Genomic DNA, 21,953 nt, shown 5'->3' on the forward strand with positions numbered 1-21,953 from the left:
TTGATTGTTTTAATAAAAACGACAGTAACATGATTACGTGAGTCCATTTCAAAACATTATCTTGCATTATTTGCTTATGTCCATATGCCTAGGCTACATTCACTACATTTGTGTTGGGTAAGCAATTATAGCCTACGTCAATATAATTGATTGAAAACAAATTAGTTATTGTCAAAGAAGTGATTTGCTTTTGCTATAGCCTACTGGCGGTCATATAGGCTACTGTGTTTCATCAGTGAGACAACGTCCTAGTTAGTCTACAGATTCGAATTTCACTAGTTAGTTAGAGATGCTCAGATAGTTTTTTTGCAAACGGCTACAGGTTGTAAGTTAATGTGTGGTTGTTGTCATATAACGTGAATAGATTACCATTCGTCTACCAGTAAATGCGAAAACGCTGATTACCACAAAAAAAACACACAACAGCAGGTTCAAAAGATACATCAACTCCTTATTCCTAGAAGAACTATGACGGTGGTGAAGTAGGAGTGACAATTCTGCGTTCTCAGCTTGATGGGTGTTGTACAGATGGTGGACAGCAGCTGGTGCCAGTGAGTTGACAGTATGTATAAAAAGAGACCAGCAGCTTTCCCATAGTTAACGGTTTTATCCCTTTGAGTGTCCACGGGTTATATCTTGCGCTCATTTGCACGGATCTGCGTTTTGTACACTTGTTCTTGAACCTGCTGTTCTGCCTATCTTTACTGAACTCCCATACCACCTCGGATCTGCCATGGCAAATGGATGTGTCCAAGTTTTTGGTTGTATTTTAGCGTCTTTGGGACTTGTCTGCCTGATTATATCAACTTGTGTGAACGAATGGAAAACTCACGGCCACACAGATGAGGGGATGCTGAAGTCTTTTACGATCAACACTGGACTCTGGATGGAGTGCATGGTGCCTAGTTCTGGCAAATGGGAGTGCACTGTTTTTGACTCGATTCTCCATTTACCAAGTAAGTTATCTACCCTGCTAACAAGCTTACTGTATTAATTTGACATGAAGGCCCCCTCTTTCTCTGTTTTAGTCCTGTCAACTTTTTTACCCTCATCATACCCTACCAAAACCAAACCACTCCCTCTACCCATGTGATTCTCCCAGATGACTGAATTTTCACTCTCTCGGTGGCTTACTTTTCATCCATCCGGCCCAAAAATGTTCATTCTCTCCCAAATATCAATACGTTACCAGTCCTGTGTACTACTTTAACCTTTAATGTTTTTGACCCTTACAGAAGACATCCAGGTGACCAGAGCCATGATGATCATTAGCATCGCTCTATCAGTGTGTGGGTTGGCAGTGGCTATGTTGGGCATGAAATGCACACTGTGCCTGGATGAAGACGAACAAGTGAAAAACAAGGTGGCATTCACTGGAGGGATCCTTATCACCTTGGCAGGTAGCGTGACCCCTTGTTGCATTTAATCAGATTTGTCCTGTAGTAGTCTATAGAACCGCTACAGCAATATTATATCCAACTGAAACAGCGTGTCTTTGGAGCATCTTGTTGAAAATCCTTTATATGTGTGGTGAGTGTACTGGAGCACCCCAATTTTCCAGCTCATCATCCAAGTAAGGGGTTCACATTTGTGTTGGTGAAATGATCCGCCTCTGAAAAGCACAAATTAATTAATTCATACATAGATTCAGTATCCCTTTGGTTCCATTAGTATTACTGTGGCATAGTTATCTTTTTGCAGTAGTTAGCCTGTCTGAATCTGTCTATCTGATTTATCATATGGCATCACAACAGAACATTACAAGTATTTTGCATCATTGGTATTGAGCTCATGTGCTGTTTTTAAAGTAGTGTGATTGGAGCTTGCGCCCAACAGTTGCGCCGTCACATCAGAGTCAATCACATGTCAGAATAACACCCTTCTCTATGCTCTTTTACAGGGGTCTGTGCTTTGGGAATAGTGTCTTGGTATGCCCATGGTGTGGTAACAACCTTCAATAACCCTGGCACACAAGTCCTCAGGTACAAACTGATTGAATTTCAGGTTCATGTGAATCCCAATTTGAACTGTCTGTGTGTACCATTATATTACAGGTAAACACCAGCATTGTGTGTTATATTGTTTTAGGTATTCTGAGAGACCCAAGGCCCCATTGACGTGCAATGAATAAAGCAAAGAGCAAAGCCCATCAAGCATGAACTTAAGCTATCATGTGTGGGAACATTGTGCTGACTCACCCATGTTTGCACTTAGGATCTTGCTCATGGTATTAAATAAGCCAGTTATTAAATTAGCTTTGATTAAAGCGAGGTGGATTTTGCTCATTGCCTTGCTTTTTGCCAGTTGGGGCCCATACACACATCTCTGAGTGACGGATTGTGGTCAATGTTTGGGTGACTGACCGTCTGTGTGTCTTCTCCCACAGGTTCTCCCTGGGCAAGTGCCTGTTTTTGGGTTGGGGTGGAGCTCTCCTGTCTATTATTGGAGGGGCACCCCTAGCTTGCTGCAGCTTGTCACAGTCTTCTTCACGCAGAAGGTACACATCGCAGCCTCCGGTCCAGATGGACTCCGGCAAAGAGTACGTGTAGAAATCCCACAAAAGAACTCATGGGTGACAGGTCCCTTAGACTGTTAAGGAGCACCATAAAGCCACACCACAACAGCTCACTGGCGGCTGGATCACATGTATCAGATTCAACCACAGAGATTCTTCATCAACAAACTAATGTTGAGGCTGAAGGATTATTCTTAAAAACACATCAATTCTGCATTTGCTTGTGTATATGGTAGTCCTAGTTTGTAACTTGTGATGATCTACACAATACCACCATTTTATATATTAGTTTTGTATTTTCATTTAAAGCTCAGTTGTGAAAGAAGTTATGATGATTAGTTAGACATGCATGGTGCCTGGCATCATGGACATGGTTTTTATTTGTGTCATCTTTTGTGAGCCATTCATTTAATGCTTTATATTACTTCAGTAAGATAAATAGTTGGTCAAATCCTTAAATATGTTCTGTATGTCAAAAATGTCTTACCATTGCATCTGTTTTAAGAATAAAGTGTTTGTATAAAATAATACAGTTTATACTGTTTTTTTGGATCTGTAAAGTAATAGAATAGAAAGACAAGGGTCAGTTACAAAGCATGATAAACTCACATAATAAATGTAATCTTCTTTTAAACACTCCAGAAGGTGCACGGGACTATAGATGAACAAACAGCATCACAAATAGTTTGGGGTTACTTTACAAAGTTGTTCATGCTGTCATATCTAATCTGGTATTTGTAACAAATTTGGTTTACCAAATTGATCCTGGTTGAATATGCATGCATACAGTACTGCTTGAAAGTATGTGACCCCCTTGAGCAGTTTAGAGTTTTCTGTTGTTTTACCATGATTTTTCTATTTTATCATCACCAGTTTTACATGTATGAAATGTCAGGTTTATGTCAATTGCATCAATCAATTGCATGTAATTGACTAATTAAGCACCCAAAGTGTTTCAACTGAATCTGTTACCTATTTGACTTTACCAATGCAGCTGGGGGTTCACTTACTTTTGCACATAGACTAATTCTGTGTTTCACGTAGTTTTTTGGCTACTCACACAATTCCCTCTAAACAAGTACATGCAATTGATAAACATAAACCTAACATCTAATTTATGGAAACCAGTGATGATAAAAAAGAAAAATCATGGTAAAACATCAGAAAACTCTAAACTGCTCAAGGGGTTCACATACTTTCAAGCAGCACTGTATGTCTTTGGTCAGTTACGAGGACAGTGAATTGTAAATATGTTTTTTTGCACAGTGTAAACAACAAAAATAAACATGTGTAAACAAACTCATCCTCAGTGGTTGATGTTAACGCATCCCTTCGGTTGCTTGAACTGTTTTGTAATGACATGAGAACATAATTGCTGTGAAATTTCCTGTTTATTGTTGTTTTATTATCATTAGTTCTCATGTCAAGAAAGAAACATCTGTTAACCTGTGCAGAGATTCCCAATAGCTGGTGGATAAAATTGCATATATGCATATGCATATATGTATTACAAAAGTATTTTGCTTGTTTTCGCAACTTTCAATTTCAATTTGATCTGTGATAAGTGTTCTGCAGCCATTTCTAGCTATTCCTGGCAGCAAGTATTCCCATTAGCGGAGGAAATGTTGGTTCCCTCCCTTTCTTATCTCCAGTTCTCCACAGGTCCGGCTCGTACACCCTCCAACACCCAACATTCCAACACCCTCACTTCTTCAGTTTTTGACAGGGACAGAATTTGCAGACTGTCGCCTCTTTATCACTATTCATTCAACTGCGTGCTTCCAGCTGACAAATGCATGCCTCTGGAGGCGAGCACAGATGATTGGTCCCTAAAATTCATGAAGAGTGAGTTATAGAAGGGTTAAGGAATGAAATTAGGAAACAAATTCATGAGAGATATATGAAACGGTATATATGAAACGGAATATTTGTATCACACTGTCTTATTAAGCATTACTGTATTGTTCAAAAATACTATTCAAATCATCAAGCTTGGGTTGTAGAATATGAGACAGATATCCAGACTGTTGTGTTCAAAATACACGTAAGAAGGCTGTATTCCTTTTATGGATTGTGGTGACACTGATTTCTTGTAACATGACACTCTTTGTACTATGCTCAAAGATCGCCCTCTGCTGATAATTGTAAAAAATGCAAGCTGTAAATGTTAAAAAACGTATTCAACGTGCTCATCATGTATTCATTATTTCATTATTACACAGACTTTTTAGTTGTAGGGGGGGGGGGGGGGGGGGGGGGCATACATGTGGCACATATAATAATAATGAAGACCTTTGTTTTAATATACATTCTTAATATACATTCAAGATCACATAATACATACAAGATGGTATATACATGATGCCAACAAGATTGGTAGTGGATAAAACACAGTGTTTTCATAATGCCAGCATGCAATCAGAATGGCCATTCAACATATTGAGGGTCGTAATGCCCTCATAGGGTTTATAGTAATAACATCAGAGGATGATTAGTTAGATTAGTTAGATGGGAAGTTAGGCTGGCAAATGGAATATGTGTGTGATGCATTTTAGACGTATTAGAATTCCATGGGCACGCAGGGGACACAACTTGCAGTAGAGAGTCTAATTGAGAGGGGCAGAGAAAAAACATAATGACAGAATATAATTTGGTATTCTAATAGAATGTCTTATACACGTATATGTAAACATAATTTTAATGGAGGAGAACAATTGTCATGGCCATCAGTGTGGGAGGCAAAGGTCCTACTATAGGGAGAGAGATGACAGACAAGTTAGCACACAATTTATAAACAACGTGTTACAGTATCAAGACATCAGAGAGATGGCAGAGAACAGAGCCTAACTAAGGGATGGTGCATGCTGGTCCAACACTACCACGGATGGTCTGGAGTTCACTATACCGACTATACCAGATAGACATCAGCAAAGGCAGGTCTTTCCACCAGAGGATATGCAATGAGTGCTGGACCTCTCCACACCATTCCTAACTATGGGGAGTAATAAAGAGGAACGTTGTAGGTCTAGACTTAAATGTAGAGAGAGTGTCCGCCACTTGGATAAGGGAAGGAAGATAATTTGAATGGAGGGGGGCTCTGCCCCCTTTTGAAAGTATTAAAGCATTGTTTGTTTTTGTAACTTCCAGTTTAATTTTCTTGTAAGTGCTCCTTATTCACATTGGCTTCCAGCCTTAAATTAATTTTCCACCAACAACTTTTCCGAACAGTTTCAGTAAGTGTTTGTTCACCAGTTCTCTTATCTCAGTTCTCAGCAAGTCCAGCCCCTCACAGCCTAACTCTCACTTGCAAGAGAGCAGACTTACTCATTTCTTGATAGAGGAGTTGCTGTAGCACACCAACAAGTCATTGTCAAATCATTATGTTGAGTAAACTTTCTGATTCCAGACCAAGTGATGAAACCTGCACCCCCTGTCAAGAACTACTAATTTCCTCAAAATTACCATTATATCCATTGTGTGCACGTACACACACACTCACACACAAATCATGCAATTTAACAATATCTGTGAGTAAAGATGCAATCTTTTTCTTCCGCATTTTAAACCTTCACCTACTTATAATGCTAAACATTTCAACTACAACTAACCGTGTGCGTGTGTGTATTTGTAATGTCTGCATGGGGCAATGAAAATATAGACAAGACTGTTGGGTCTGACACCAAGATTGCTAGAATGAATTGGAAAGCCAGTTAATTGCAACTGAATTTCCTCATTGGGATAACTTGATGGAATCTATACTCTGTGCTCACATAAAGTGGATATCTTGCACATAAAGGGCCTACACAGGATCACTCACAATCGCAATCAGAGTTGTCGTGGATGAAGGAATACTGGGGCCCTGCGATGAGCACTCAGTAAGTCCCTTGAAGACCAGCGATGGATTTGGCACCAAAGACAACAGGATATCAGTACCCCTGCTACAGTGGAAGGAGGGCCTGGCACACTTGCACAGAATGGTGGGCATCATACAGCTGGCCAACAGCAAGGACAAACCAATCAGACTGAGAAGGAAACATTTACTGGGCAGAGATCAAAGGCTAGATAGCCATGGGCCTCTGAAGTCAAGGAATGGAACTGCATCAATGTTGAATCACATGGGAATTCAAATGTGCTAATAGAAGCCTAGAGATGACTTTGTCACAGTATAAGGATCCAGGAGAAGCGGGTTAACATGCACAAGGAGCATTACAGCATAGGGATATCATTGGGAAGGTACAGAGTGGAAGAGATGGGTTTGGGCTAGGTGGCAGTTAGAAAGCATGAAGGCTTTATTGCTGAAGAGGAGGCACATGGTAGCTTTGTTGGTGAGCAAGAAGAAGCAGCGGATTCTATAGCAAAGCAAGGTCAGTGGATGAAAAGGTATAGTGTTGAGAGGAGGGATGTAATCAGGAGAAAACTTTGGGCTGTGGACGCTTACCACATTAAATTAATCGTTGGAGCCACTTATGATGTTCTCCCAACTCTATAGAACCTCAGTAAAAGGGGCTGGGTGAAGACAGAAGTTGTGTTTGGGTGTTGGCTCATAAAAATACATTTTGTCTGGATGTAAAACTATCCTGTCAGAGGGTCGCTACACAAGGAGACATATTCAGGTTTTTAAATAATTTCCGTTGAAGTTAACTCTTTGCTGGTTTGTAACAGGGACAGTAGGATTTTGTTTGTGCGAGGGGGGGCATACAAATGGACACCAAGCACATACAAACAGTACTAAAGTGCAGGATTGCAGATTGTTGGCTGATGTCGGTAAACAATTTGAAGTTCCACAGTTTACATTTGGGACTGCTGAGACTAGACATGGTGTTGTATTTTGAGTGTAAGCACATTGTCTGATTTAATAAGTTAACAATCCCCTTTGAAGATGCAATTGAGGAAGCCTTTGATAGGAAGAAGCTGTGCGGAACTGGTAGTGGAAGTGAGGCAACCAGATTAGCAAACACACACAAGACCAGTGGAGATATTTGTTAGAGGTTTGGTAGCTGAATCAACCACAGTACTTCTGTTGTTTTTTGTTGGTCACTCACTTAGATGTTGGTTTGACTGATTCCTCTGAGAGGAGTCAATCAACAAAGGAGCGGTATTGAACTTAGGTGTATCAAATCAACACTGGCATCAAGATTGGATAATGTATTATAAAGTGCTATGTTAAGATTCAATTAGGGGAAGCTAAATACACATCCTGTTGGTAGCCTGAGCTACTTTATGTGGAAAGGTTTAGTGTACAATTATGATGATAATAAAAAGTTTCTATAATTTGAAACCTTTTATTTTATTGAATGTGTTAATCGGGTCAATTGCGTTTATAATATTTGTTTCACTTTGTTATTATTACTACTACTGTTGCTGCTGCTGCTGCTGCTACTAGGCTACTCCGACTATAATCAACAGTGTTATTAGTATTCACATCTCCAAGGCGCAAGTTTTGTATCGTGTAGTAGATTTGAACAACGCAAGAGGGGGACATATGTCTGCAATTTGTTTTACAGTTGTGGAAAAAATAGGACCGGTAGAGGGAGTTGTTTTCAACGCTGTACAACAGTGAGTTTACCCCCGTGCCTGGAGCTCTTTATGTTTGCTATGATAAGACGTGAAACGCTGATTGAAACAGTTTAATAACGGTCATGACTGACTTTCTGTCCTGGGTTCCACTGACTTATTCCCACGTTTCCGGAAACTGTTCCGAAATGTGTTTGTACACAAACATTGAAATCATAATAGATAGCCTACAAGGCAGCAGACGTTAATTAGATGGACTGTTGAGCAAGTGAAAAGACCATGTATTTAAAATAAATCAATTAGATCATAGATGAGTGCTTCTATTACAGTGACCTACCTGTAGCAGGTGCACACCCCCTATAGCCCCTTAAGTTATTTTATAGTTGAAAATGGGAAGGCTTTTTTTTCTCCCTGTAGTTTGACTGGGGGTTGACCTAACAAGCGTGAAGTTGTCACGGCCATTCATTTCCTAGTTGGATCTAAGGGGGGAGGAGTTTGAGGAGAGGGGAGGGGGTCACTGCCGAAATGTGTCTCTGGTCATCGTCATTAAAAAGCCCCCATTATTGCTATCAACACTCCAGTGATCGGACGACAAACTTGTCGAGATCACTTGTTACGTTGCATTGAATAGTCACTCGTCCATCTGGTTTCAGGTCTGCCTCGGGATCTTTCTGGAAACGGGGATCGCACATTGGGACCGACCGCTGAAACGTGAGAACAGTAACACAGACTCAAGCTGTTGAAGATGGATATGAACAGATACCTCAGTGGCACTTTCCTAGTAATCTTTCACTCAATTCTCCTGTCGTCAGCCGCAGTGGAACCGTTTGATCTGCTTTATGACAACGCAATTGACGCTTTCCACAGCGGTGACTACGAGAATGTGGTGCGCTATATGGAGGGAGCGCTCAGCAGCTTCGCTAAGCTCCGTCACACTAAAGTCCGATGTCGACTTAAATGTAAGGACAAACATCGTTTCGAGGCAGACCCATTATCCGATCTTAAGTTCTTTGATGTCATCCTGCGGAGAGCCTCCTGCCTGAACGACTGTATGGAGAACAAACTGGGACCGCAGTCCATGCACACAGTCAGCGAGGATGTCATCCAGGACTTCAACAGACGGATACCTTACAACTACCTGCAGATGGCTTACCTCAAGGTAAATGAAAGGAGTTTGAAAGTAATACGTTTTTACACATTCAGGGGCTAGGGCAAAGGCAGCAGGTCAGAGGCTTTTCACCTAGTCGGCTGTGCGTGATAGAGGAGAACAAGTGCTTGAAGTGCAAAATAGCTCATAGGGGTATTTGGGTATTTCATGCTGCCTACAGGTAACTCGTGACATGGGACTGTATGACAAGAAGAGCTGCACTAAGGCTGGTCTCTTCTGTTCTGTTCGCAGTCTGCCGCCTTCCTGGTCAGCCGGTGTCATGCAAGTTCAGACCAGAATGTTCTATCCAGCAAACAGCAAGCGCCTATCGGTTGAGACCCCAGTAGCCCAGGCTGTCATATTTGTGTGACACCTGGCATTATTGTATGAAAGAAAAAATAACTGATACAACACAGATAGGCCAGGGAACACAATGAAGTATGTTGGCATCCATTAATGTTGTGTGTGACCTGTGTGAAAGCCTCTGTTTAATGAACTCGTGACAGTTAACAGACGTCTATGATTCACGCAGATCTGACATTTATTTAAAGCCCATTGAGGAGATGGACACACTGCAGGTATGAGGCAAGCACACGCTATCACAGCTGTCATCAAAGACATCAGGGGGTGGCTGAAGAATTTCGGGTGATTTCTTTGCCACTCCCTTCATTCTTAATAGCGCTAGACAAAGCCGTTTGCGCGCCAATCTCTACAGGTATCATAGCCTTATGTCCTTCTGGTTCAAGTCTGCTTAATGACAAACCATCGTTAAATGAAGTTGTATTATTAAATTGAAGTCCCTACCCTCTCATTTAAAAGCGAAAACACTAATGTTAGCACATTACCCTACACACTCACTAATCTGTGGAGCGGTCAACTTCTTGTGGTCTGTTGGTTTGCAGTTACAAGTCTTCCTAACCACTGTTTTCTAAGCAGTGCAGTTATCTATTTTTAAGCCCTGTGATGTCCTTGTGTTGTACTGTAATTGCACCGAGGTCTTATTCCCGCTTTCACACGTATGTTCTCACAGCCAAGAAGAGATATAGATTAAAAGATGCTAAGTAATGAACATAACTGCACAGAGAAGGATTTCTGGTGGCAGCTAAATGAGATCTTACTTTGTATTTTACTTTTGGTGGTCTGCTCAGGAGACACACAGAGTAGTGAGTACTAAACAATTTGACTTGTGTCTCTAATGACTCTAACCTCTATGTAATGTCTCTATACCTGATTAAACTAATGACTAATTAGGATAATTACAATGCACCTATTTCCATTTTTAGCCACTTTTATGTGTAGATGTCTGGCTACCCTTGATGGGCTGACCTCATATGATCCAGACTGTCAAAGTCTTTCAGACATGATACCGAGTAACTCGGTTCAAACAGAACGGAAAGACAGTTGCCATGGAAGGATTGCCATGGAAGTTAAATAATCACCATACTGCATGAGGGTGCTGCTCATGTACTCTGTCAGGGAGTGATTATCTGGTTGAAATGTTACCTGAGTGACAAATCTCTTCAAGTGAATGGCTGTTTGAAGTGGGCTGGGAGTGTGAGGAACCACTAGCCATATCTGCAGGCCAAGGTGTTCTGTTCCGATTAAACTGGGTGTAGGTGTTTGGCTGTGTTTATAAAGTTGAAAGATCGAAGCAGTCATGCCATAGTCTCTGTCTTTCTTTCTTTCTTCATCTCTTTCTTTAAACTTGTTTTTATAAGGGCTTATATAGATTATGAATCATTATGACTCATTTGATAGGGGGGGATCTTTAGTGCAAGTTTCAAACTGACTGCGGTTTCTTTCGGTATTTCATTTGAAATGGAAGGGATTTTCCAGTTATATCCTGTTTCTGTAGGTCCCACACCTTCACCTGGGTCAATAGCCTCTGAGAGGTGTCTTCTTTCTGACCTTAAGTCAGGTGTGTAGATCAGAAACATTCCTCCTTCCACTTTCTTTCACCCCGCAGGAAAACAAAACAAAAAAGAGCTGTCTATGAGGCATGTGTTTGTGGTGGTTCAACATTTGTAAAAATAAACAGCATTCCACCCCTATTTAACATTCCACTTTTACACACGCCTCTCCTCAAACTCACCCCCTGGCATAATGAAGCCTTCAGGCCATGGACCGGGGGTCCCACAGGGCATGACTGTTCACCACGGTTCTGACGTCCAACACGCGTGTGCTTTAGAGTCCTTGTGAGTGTGAGTGTGTGTGTGTGTGTGTGTGTGTGTGTGTGTGTGTGTGTGTGTGTGTGTGTGTGTGTGCGCGTGTGTATACTTGTGCCCACACATGTTCTGAGTTCACTCACTGTTTATCTCTGTCAATATTTTGCTTTCCTGTTGTAGCCTGTTTACCTTTTTGGCAAGGAGCAAAAACATTGGGGGGAGTGAGGAGGGAGTGGGAGAGACACGCCACCTTGTTTGCAAGGTGAAAGGAGGGACATTTTGCAGAAGCATGCCTGGAGGGGCTCCATATAGCATTGGCCATTCCTCGGTCTGTTGGTACTCCTGGCTCCAATGGCCCAAAACCACAGCAGGATCAAATAGGCCTTCCTGGGCGGTGTGGTTCGCCTTGCCCTAGGGAGGGACGCCAGGCCTGGTGCTGTGTGCTGTGTGTGGTGTGATGAGGCAGTCAAGTGACTTTATTCGCATTTACTAAAGGAATTATTAGGGATTAGCTTTATGGATTTAACATTCCATTTCAGACAAACTGAAGCCTGTTGATGCTCTGCATCCACAACAGCTGGTAAATATTTGGGGGTGTTTTATCAACCCAGGAATGTGGCTCAGACTGCCATGTATCTGTTTACCTCATTGCATTGGAGGCACAAGACAATAGAGCAGTTACTCAGCTGGCCGCACTGTGCAGCTTAGTCATAATGAGTCCCTCACCAACGGCTGGATCAAATCCACTCAGGGCTTGGATAGACAGTGAGGCCTTGGCTTGCGGTCCATCACTAGAGGGATTCCATCGAGTGGAACTAGGCTCTCGCAGGCAACTGATGGTTTCTGTGTGTCTGGGAAGTGAAAGCTTGGAGTATCTCGTTCCAGTATTGAACACACCCAAATGGTCCCATCTGTTTGGTTGAAAGTGGCGTCACGCTGTTACAATTAGTCAGCCATAGCGCAAATGTGATGGAGGATGGAGGAGAGAGAGATGTAATTTGTAAATTAAATCTTGGGTACGGACTGTTGGAAGCTGATTTTGTGTGTGTGTGCCTGTGTGTGTGTGTGTGTGTGTGTGGAAAAAAGTAGAAAGTCTTGCCCATTACTTGTGACATTCCCTCTCTTTGGCTCTGCATCCCGGGCTCCTCAGTGTTTTCTTTTGCTCAAAGATTTTCTCACAAAAGCTCACAACTTGAAAGAGACCTCTGCGTCAGGAACATAATGATGGTGCACCATCTGTGTGGTGAGGTGAAGTAAGGTGACCAATGAACATTGAAAACCTTAGTTTGAATGGCCCCCTTAGGCTGCCTGTGCAAAATCAACATGTGGTGTGTGAAGTGAGGAGGGTGTATGCTCTATGCATCAGCATCCCTGCCTCACTATAAACCACAAGCAATAAGCGCTAGCACAGGTGCTAGCAGAATGCAGAGATGACCCCCAAGTAGAAGATAGCAGGTTTCCCGCTTACACTTTTCAGTTGAACAGGGGAACGTCCAGGACGTCCAGTCTATTCCAATGAGGACTGACTGACTGACTGGCTCCTAAATCTCCAGAGTCTTGTTGTTGTCTGTGTCTAAGTGTTCTGACTGCAAGACACCTGCGGTCGGAGTGGCGTGCGTGCTGACCCCCTGGCCCTGCCCCCACCCCTTGTGAGTATGCTTGGCCAGACAGCATGGCATGGCCTCTGCCAAACATTTTCTGGATGATTGGACCGAAGCGGATAACAGCACAGCAGGAATGCAAGGGCACGTATTCATTTATTTCATTCAGTTTAAAAACGTCTAGCCCCCTTTAACAAGCAGAGGAATCTCTGTGTCAGGGCTTCTGTGCTGTGTTGTAATGTGCATTCAAATGTGCTTCCTCATGTCAAAACGACATCCCCCAGAACCTGCATTTTGTGAAGAGGGGTTTTGAGTGGCTGAAAGTTGCATTCTTGATAGAGCTTAATTTACAGCACATCTCAACTCTCCTTGGTGGATGGGAGTGGGGCCAACAATGTTAAAAACGAAACGTCTCAGGGCCCGTTAGACATACTATCACCTCATACCAGTGGGTGAAATTCGAGATATGAAATCACGCATCAATAGAGAGAGCTCTTTTATTGCTCCAGAAAGTTCTCACAGCTCAATGTGGCCGCACTGGGGAGGTGAACCCCAGGGTAGCTCTTGGCTGGGCCTGGGAAGGGGAGACTGCTAATGGAAAAAGGCAGATCCCCCTGCCAAGCAAACATCTGTTTGGTTTGACAAATGGATTGTCTCGTGTTTAGAACTGCTGCATGTCACATTGTACCTCGCTTGACTCCCTCTCTGTAGAAGATTCATTACTGTCCACCCCCATACACACGCGTGCGTATATCAAATTTGAACCACAGATAAAAACATCCAAATATTTGCTTTTGTGTGTGCCTGGGCAAGTGATTCTAAGTACTCTTATTTATTTCACACCAGCATGATTTGGGACTTGTAGAAACAGGACCTGTATGTTTAAGTTGCGTTGCCCCGGACATTGACATACTAGATGAAAAGCTAATATGATAGCTGTCATTATTTCACCTACGTCGGGGGCAGAATGATGTATGCTTATTTTGTTCCATGCGGTGGAGCTATTCCAGTGCACCTCTGTTTAGGTTTTGGTTTGTCATGCTGGTGTTAGGAGTGGGAGGAGCAGTGCAGCCAGGTGATGAGTAATGAGAAAGAGAGCCAGACAGAGACAGCGGCATGTCCACAGCGTCACGCTGGCTGACGGGTGGGAAACATGCCCCAGAGAGAGAGAGACGTCAGTGACCACAAGTTCAACACACCTGGGTTTACAGAATAGCTCCATCAGAAAGATGTAGGAAGCCCACATGTACACACACACACACACACACACACACACACACACACACACACACACACACACACACACACACACACACACACACACACACACACCTGCCCCTCTAGTATATAGTGCATTGGTATTGTACATTTACAGGGCACTCTAATATAGCATCTTGGTATTGCAGTGTAGTGGGTCGTGTGCTTAAGTCCTCATGCAGCGCCCCGGCAGTCCCTTCCTCCACCCCCACACACAGTGCTTCCAGGAAACCCAGCACTGGATGGCCTCAGTGGGGGGTGGGCTATGTGGGAGAAGAGGGGGTAAGGTGGAGACACAGGAAACAGTTTCTATTTTTGAACATTTGAGGACAAAAAATGTTTTCAACAAAGGATGAAATGAGAGCTTGCGTTGGGCGTAAAAACTCGGAAGGGCAGTTTGATTTACTCCCACAGTAGCAATCAGGGATGTACTTTTGTGTGTTAACATTGGAATGAGACTTCTATTTCATGCCACAAAGCATCCATATCCACAGCCCAGATCAAAACAGACTCTGAAACCCGGATTGCGTCTGTTTCTGAGATCCGGATGGCATTGGTTGTGACCCAGGTCTGGCCTGGACTTGCTACAGGGCCCAGCTACGATCTGGGATGATCTGTGCTTTGGCAACCGTGCATGCCGTGCATCGTATAAGACCACTTGGCACAATATGGCCATGTCTAATTTCGACACCTCGGCACAGCAGCAACCGAGTCCCCAGCAAAATTGTTAATACCACACTGGTCTCTTTCTCCCATGAAACATGCGATCACACAGCATCCATTGTTACGAGTACCCAAGCCGCACAGTGGAAACTTTTGCAAGCATTCGGAAAATGTTCTTTAAGTGGTGGGCAAGGGGAAGAAGGGGATGTGGTCGTCTCAGTGTGTGTGTGTGTCTGTGAGTCTGTGTGTCTGTGTGTCTGTGTGTCTGTGTGTCTGTGTGTGTGTGTCTGTGTGTCTGTATGCATGTGTTTCTGTGTAAAGGGAAAGCTTTATCATGAACAGAATGTGTTGAGACCACAGCAGACAAACTGTTTTCAAGTTTTCTTAAAATTGAAAAGGCTTTGAGGCAACGCTGAAAGCGCTCTTTAAAACACAGTGTTACCGTGCGTGTGTCCGCTGGCGCCTGGTGAATTGGGCTTGAGGTGTGTTTTTACACGTCTAATTGACTGATGTCGAGATGAGGAATCAGGTGAGCTGCCTAAATTGAGCGTGAGCGTTCGAATCCCGGGGCGGGGTTAGAGTGGACGTGTTTGTGTTTCAGCTCTCAAGTTTGAAGATCCTTGAGAAGCCCCCCCCCCCCCCCCCCCCCCACACACTCCTTTTTTCCCACACCAACCCTCTCTCCCTCTTCCAGAGACGATTTCACCATGCTTTCCCTGGAATACTCTGCATTTTTCTCATCCCTACTTTCCTATCCTACCCTTTCTCTCTCTGTCTCCCCCCCTCTCTCTCTCTCTTTTTCTCTCTCTCTCTTTCCCTCACTCTCTTCCTGGTGAGTTGTGAGTGCCCTGTTTGCCGCCCCGACGCTGACCCCTGCACTTACTTGAGCGTGCCTCCACATGTGTTTCTAATAGTGCAACACCTCTCTAAATTGCCCCAAATGTCGACATTGAGCAACACATTACTTGGTTCAGTGTCCGTCCAGCAAGCATGCGATGATGCCAGCAGCCTCAAACATGCTGAAATGCAACCGTGGAAGCAACAAACACCAGCTTTGTTCTCAAGTCCATGATGCAAAACCTCCAGATCATGGGGATATTTGACGAGAATACTTCTTTCTGTCTGTCTCTGTCTCTCTCTCTGTCTTTCCTTTCTTCTCTTTGTTTATTTCTAATACTTGCCCTATAAAACACAGCCCTCTTAATTTCCCGCTGAAATCACACCCCGTAATGTGTTTTAACAGGCCTTTGTTTGGAAACAGACTTTATTTTCTCTTCACTGGTAAATACTTCTAATTATACCATAAAGATTTACCTTGGACAGATGTAGTTGGTTGGACATTATTGAGGGGTTTAACTTGTGTAGTTAATTCATGGGCCATTTCACCGGTTAGAGGAAAAATCCATGAAGAGCTATGTAATTTCCCCTTCTTATCACCCTAAGTTCTGTTTCACTTTACAGGCCTGTCACTTTTTTTCTCTATATTATTCTTTTTATCTTCCAGTCTACCTGTCTGTTTCCTGTGTACTTCTCTTTTCCCTCTCACCCTGTTTTCCTGCTTGATAGTCTTGCTATTTGACTCTTCCCTCTCTCTTTTGCCTCTTTGAGAGTTGATCTTTGAAAGGCATTGAGGCAATGTACTGAAGTATAGAGAGGTTCATGAATGGGATATGGCAGACCAGGCTTTACATGAGGCTTTGGCATTTGATTGCATCCTTCATCGCGACATACCAATGCCTCAGCACAGCACAAAGAGTCTCAGTGGAGTGAAGAGAAAATAGACATGAGCTAGTGTTAGTTAATGGTCCTATCTGAGGAAGAGGGGGCCTAGTGCTACCATGTGTTCTGCTCTGACATTGGTCTGGTCTTTACCTCAAAGTGGACAGAAATAGAACAGAAGATGGAAAATGGTCCTATGCCATGCTGGATGCCCCTGCCAGCAGAGCCAAGGCTTGAGGCATGAGAAGAGTCGGGTCCAAGTGGGAGCAGAGATCCCATGTAGATATTCACTGAACACCATGTCACTTTGGCTGAAATAGTGTTACAAATGCCATTATTGTTGTCTTAATAATACCTATGTGTATTCTATCTTGAGGTCATGGTTGAGTGACCACTCACTGCCCTGTTTTTCCAAAGACTGAAGACTAAATGGATGACAGAGTTGATCCCATCTTAACTCTGCCTGAAACCTGAGCTTGCAGCCTCCCTCCAAAGGCTCCCACTTGAATGACTGCGCTAAGCACACTGTTCCATTGTTAGCGGAAGATTAGAGTAAGGGTAATCTCCTGGTATTTTCCTTTGTAATGCAGAAAGCCACAGATATGTTTGTTATGTAAGGGGGAAAGTAGTTTGTCATACATTTATTATACACGTCTTGATTATGAAGTTGCCCAAAACTGCACTAACAATAGAATTTTCTGTAGCTGTAATGTGTATAGTGTGCCAAACCATTATATATATTTTAAACTTACCTAATATTTTAAACATTATATATTTTTACCAGCTTTTTAAATTAACTATTTATGAGTATTATATCAGCTCACTGTATAGTATAGTGTTTTTTCCCCATCACTACCATAATGAAAAAGGTACAAAAATTAAGTCATATAAGGATGTCGGGTGTACATTGATGTAATATGGTAGAAGTTAAGATTCTTAATGGGCTTGTTCAGTTGTTCAGCAGAGACACAGCAGAGTGAACAGCCTTGTAAATGTTGTGTTCTTTAGCTCTGAGGGGGAGAGGTAAGTGGTAAGAGTGTAGAGAGTGCTCTCACAAACAGCCTCCTTAAGGACGTGTGTCATGGGTCATCAGGTGTCTGATGGATTTGGCCTTTCTGGGACTTGAGTTGAGGGCTTGAGTTCTCAAGCGTGTAGATCCAGGAATCCTCCAAAACCATGTACTCTGTCTGTGTATTAGATGTAGGTGTATTAGATGTCCTCCTGAAGAGAGGTATTCTTTACATCTTCCTTCCCAGACCAAGTGTATTGAGTCTGTCTGGAAGACTGTTTATGTGTCATGAGTCTGCTGGTTTGTAAATAGAAACAGGAAAGCGACGTATTATCATATCAATAGGAATGTTCCTGCTCCTCTACGTAATTAAAATAAGACGCCAATCGCTGTGGTTTGCATCATATCATGTAGAACATTTCAAAGAGACTCTGGGAAAGAGATGACTCAACAAGCCATTGAGGATGACTTCACACAAGGAGTCGTGCACTGCTGTGGAGTAAAAAATAAACAAAACGTGGGACTGCACAGAGCAAAGTCACAAATATAATGGCGCTGTGACCATAACAAGGAGAGAAAAGCCCCTAGAGGGCCAATGCTGTGACAAAGACAGTCTTGAGGTTCTCACTGGAACAGGCACTGACAGCGAGAGCTTCTTGTACACAGGCTTCAGCGATGTTGCATACCTCTCTGAGCTCAGTATAAGAGGAAGAGATTTATTGTTGTGGTTGTCTCTGGCTGTTTTCTTATTTTGTCTCTTCGTTGTGAGACATCTGGTCCCAATTTGTGTTTTTACGGTGCTGTTGTGAATCACATAGATTGAGGAAAGGGGCTGTTCAAAGAACCCCCTGCTTGTAATAGGCAGGCTTAGTTGATTATCATCACTTTTGAAAGGCTTCTAAAGAGGCTTCAGAGTTTATCAGGAGCGTGTTATGTAATATAGTATAAATGTCTAAAGCAAAGTGAGACTTTGAAATGCCATTCATGGGGCTTTACAACACTGTAAATGTACTGACTATAGGAGAGAGTGTGGTAAAATGATCCGGTTGTTACTTAAGTCGACCAATGAAGCCAAGGAAATATGAGACAGACATAAAATGTATGCATACAACACCAGTTCAGGATGTGTGCCATCAGTTGAAACCTTAACAGTGTGTCTAACTCGAATAGACAATACAATATGGGGTCCCCAAAAAAACTGGTCTTATGGCTCAACTTGCCCCGTGCTAGGTGTTTGTTGATCCAGCTGACAGGGTTGGGCCTACTGTATTGTATTGCATATGGAAACTATTGTATTAACTAGATAATACTGTAAGTATAATTATTAACCTTTAATTTGTAATCCTCCATTCTGCTGCTTTGAACTCTTTTTTTTTCACTACCTAGTCACTTCATTAGTGAAACATGATTACTATATTCTGTCCCTCCGAGTCAGCACACTGCAGGCAGAGGAGGAGGTGTCATGTGCAGGAGCTAGAGACCTGTACCTGTATGTATTAATTTCCTCCATGAAAAAATTGAAATATAAATGATAGATATAATTTTTGAACAACATTTTACCTTGTATTTAATTCAATATCCATCCCTTTAAGATGTTACATGCTGTATGTCCTGCAAATGGTTTCTAATGAATTATGATTATTTATATGCCATAAATCAATATTATGCTTTGAAGGCACAACAATGGCATAGCCAATGAATATTTCCCCAATTTAATTTGACTTCCTGTATTCTTTCCACATACAGATACTGATGTTAGTTGTTGTTTGGTTAGCTGAACAAATACAGATGCAGATAATGACGTCTCTGTACATCTATATACAACTTACCCACTGGCTCATCTTACCCCACTCTCCCATATGGATTTATTTCCTGTGCAAAGATATAAAGCAAACGTCAAAGCCTGGTAAGAAGAATTCCAGCAGATCCCTCTGTCACCCTGAAATGTGTTCAGCAGTTTGAAAACTTCAACAAGGGCCAGTCCAACGTCTGTGTGAACAGGTGTGCAGTTTAACGCTGTTTTACTTTTCAGTCAAGTCAATCTGTTGTCGGTGTTTACGACTTCCCCTGTATTGTGTTCAGAGATGTCAGGAACGCTACAGGCTACACCCAGGCTTCTCTACAAACTCTGTAATTGTTATGGAAATTGTCTTGCCATGAGCATGTGCATGTCTTCTGACTTCACTTTATTTTACTTACAAACAGATGTCAAATGTAAAGTATCTAGTGCTTATCTACAAAATATTCATGAGACCTGATAAGATCCTGGATGGAATAGAGTTGAAGTGAGTTAATTGATAAAATGGAGACAGGAAGAGGTATGCCTGGGGGTGAACAACCATAATCTTGACTTGGAGGTCTGAGTTGATGTCCTGGGTTCTTGTTTGTCTATGTCCTAATCCTCCTTCTTGGAGCAATAAGGGGGGTTGGGAGAGGAGGTGGGGGTGGGTCATGGGGGGTAGAGTATGTTAGAAAAATAGTAGAAAAGACAAGTTTATATGTGATTCTTTATTGGGTGGTCTTTCGGTCAAACTTACAAACACTTTTTCAGGATACATGAATATTTATGACTATTTACCCCTCACCTCTTTTCAAACAGTCTTCTGTTTGTTTGCACCATGATCCTCTTTCTTTTCATTTTCTCTATCTCTCTCTCTCTTTCGTGGTTGACACAGAGCCTTTCCAAGCCCCCTCCGATTTTGTTTTCCCTGAAAATTCTCTCCCACATGCGGATCAGCCCTGCAGGGGGTTCACATCATGTCTGAGCACACTCGCAAAAACTTGCTGCATTCTCTCAAACACGTACTAAGATTTGTGCCTTTGAAGCCCCAGAGCGTATTGTTTTGCAGGCCCTCCCCCTCTGTTCTTCTGCTTTAAATTGAAAACAAGAGTGTGGCATGGATTAATTCCTGGCGGTATGAAGCAAATACATTATCTCTGCATTGAATCAACAGCAAGACTGCATGGGGAGGAAGATTTGTATCTGTAAGGAAAACAATGCTTCTTCTCTTCCTCCCTTGGTTTGACCCACCTCAACAGTGATATCAAATCTCAAGGGAAAATCCCCAGGCTTTTAAGTCCTGGCTTCCACATTTAAATAATCACTCAGGCTTTTGCTTTGAAACTCGGACACAGAAAAAGCCTATCTGTTAACATGGAAACATTGTCCAGTGATTGTCTAGCTCTTTACTGAGGTGCCATGAAATGGAAGACGCAGCATTTTTGGACCTGTTTGGGGGTTGGTTGTCCTTGGTGGCTTCCACTGACACGACCCCTTGCATTATGTTAAGTTGAATGACTGATGTTCACTGGAAGACTTATTGTTATTCTCCTAGTCTTTATCAATAATGATTTTAAAGGAATTTTGGAAAGATTGAAGGGTACAGCGGAAAGTACATTGAGACACCTGGGTGACATCAACTACAATTATGTTAAAGAAAGATACATATTTCGTCCTAAAGGTAGGAAAAAAAAGCAAGGTCAAGCCAAGTCAAGACGACAGGTTGAAATAAAAAAAGGCTGATTCGATAGAGGAGGCCGCTGAAGAAGCAATAGAAATCAGCAGAGAAGGTATTGGTGTACTGTAGGCATGATGAAGAGTAGACTGGATACGATAAGGAGGGTCGAACTCGACAGACTAGGAAGGAAGAAGAAAGAACGAGCCATTTACGGATTCATGTAAGTTTGTAAGTCTTTACGCACTCAAGACAAAACGGGTAGTTGGAGAGATGAAAGAAAGGACCTTGAGGAGTATCTTCAGTGGGTACATACTGACAATCATGTGGACCTTGTGTAACCAGCAGACATTCCTCAAGTTGGAGAGTTAACCAATGGACAATGGCCTGTCCAGGTGGAATGAGGAGCAAGAGGTTGTGCGTTGTTCCAGGGCTGCATCAGCCTCATTGCCCTAATAGGGTGCCTTATTGTGTTAATGAGCACCTGTTGTTTTAAAGTATCTGTGGAACCTCATGGTAATTGAATGTATGGATTCTGAGGATGTGGTGTTGTGTAAGTGAATTCGAAGATTGAACTCTTGTTAAGTAACAAGGAACAAGACATAACGGAAATTTTACACTTTATTAATTTAATTAATCTGTATTCTGTTATTCCTGGTATGACATGTGTCCTAACCCATCATGAGTATGGAGGGGGGTTGGTTTAGGAAGCCAGACACCACTGTTACGCCTTCTGGAGGTGTCGTGGGCCAAATTCAACAATACACTGATGACCGAAGGTGTCGACTTTACATTTCCAGTGAAATGCTGTGTGGTTGTTGTCGTTAAGTATTGTTAAGTATCGGGATGATGGTTGAAGTGCACCCTGTTGTTATAAAACTTAAGCTAGGTTGCTGGGTATGTGACAG

General features: G+C 42.5%; 2 protein-coding genes across 2 annotated transcripts in view; both read left to right on the top strand.

The window, feature by feature from the left end:
- Nucleotides 1–733: 733 nt before the first annotated feature.
- Nucleotides 734–2,549, top strand: LOC308383006 (claudin-7-A; the record flags this gene model as incomplete). Its single annotated transcript, XM_080860576.1, has 4 exons — nt 734–956; nt 1,236–1,400; nt 1,901–1,982; nt 2,387–2,549. 4 exons carry the CDS (start codon nt 734–736, stop codon nt 2,547–2,549), a joined length of 633 nt encoding a protein of 210 aa, XP_080716702.1.
- A 6,177-nt stretch (nt 2,550–8,726) lies between these two features.
- p3h2 (prolyl 3-hydroxylase 2) overlaps nt 8,727–21,953 on the top strand; it is a 54,457-nt gene continuing 41,230 nt past the window's right edge. The window contains exon 1 of the mRNA XM_080833364.1: nt 8,727–9,188. Coding sequence (XP_080689490.1) covers nt 8,775–9,188 — 414 coding nt within the window. The 5' untranslated portion in view covers nt 8,727–8,774. The remainder of the gene's footprint in view (nt 9,189–21,953) is intronic.

This window comes from Sprattus sprattus, assembly GCF_963457725.1.
Source record: "Sprattus sprattus genome assembly, chromosome: 2".
NCBI lineage: Eukaryota > Metazoa > Chordata > Actinopteri > Clupeiformes > Clupeidae > Sprattus > Sprattus sprattus.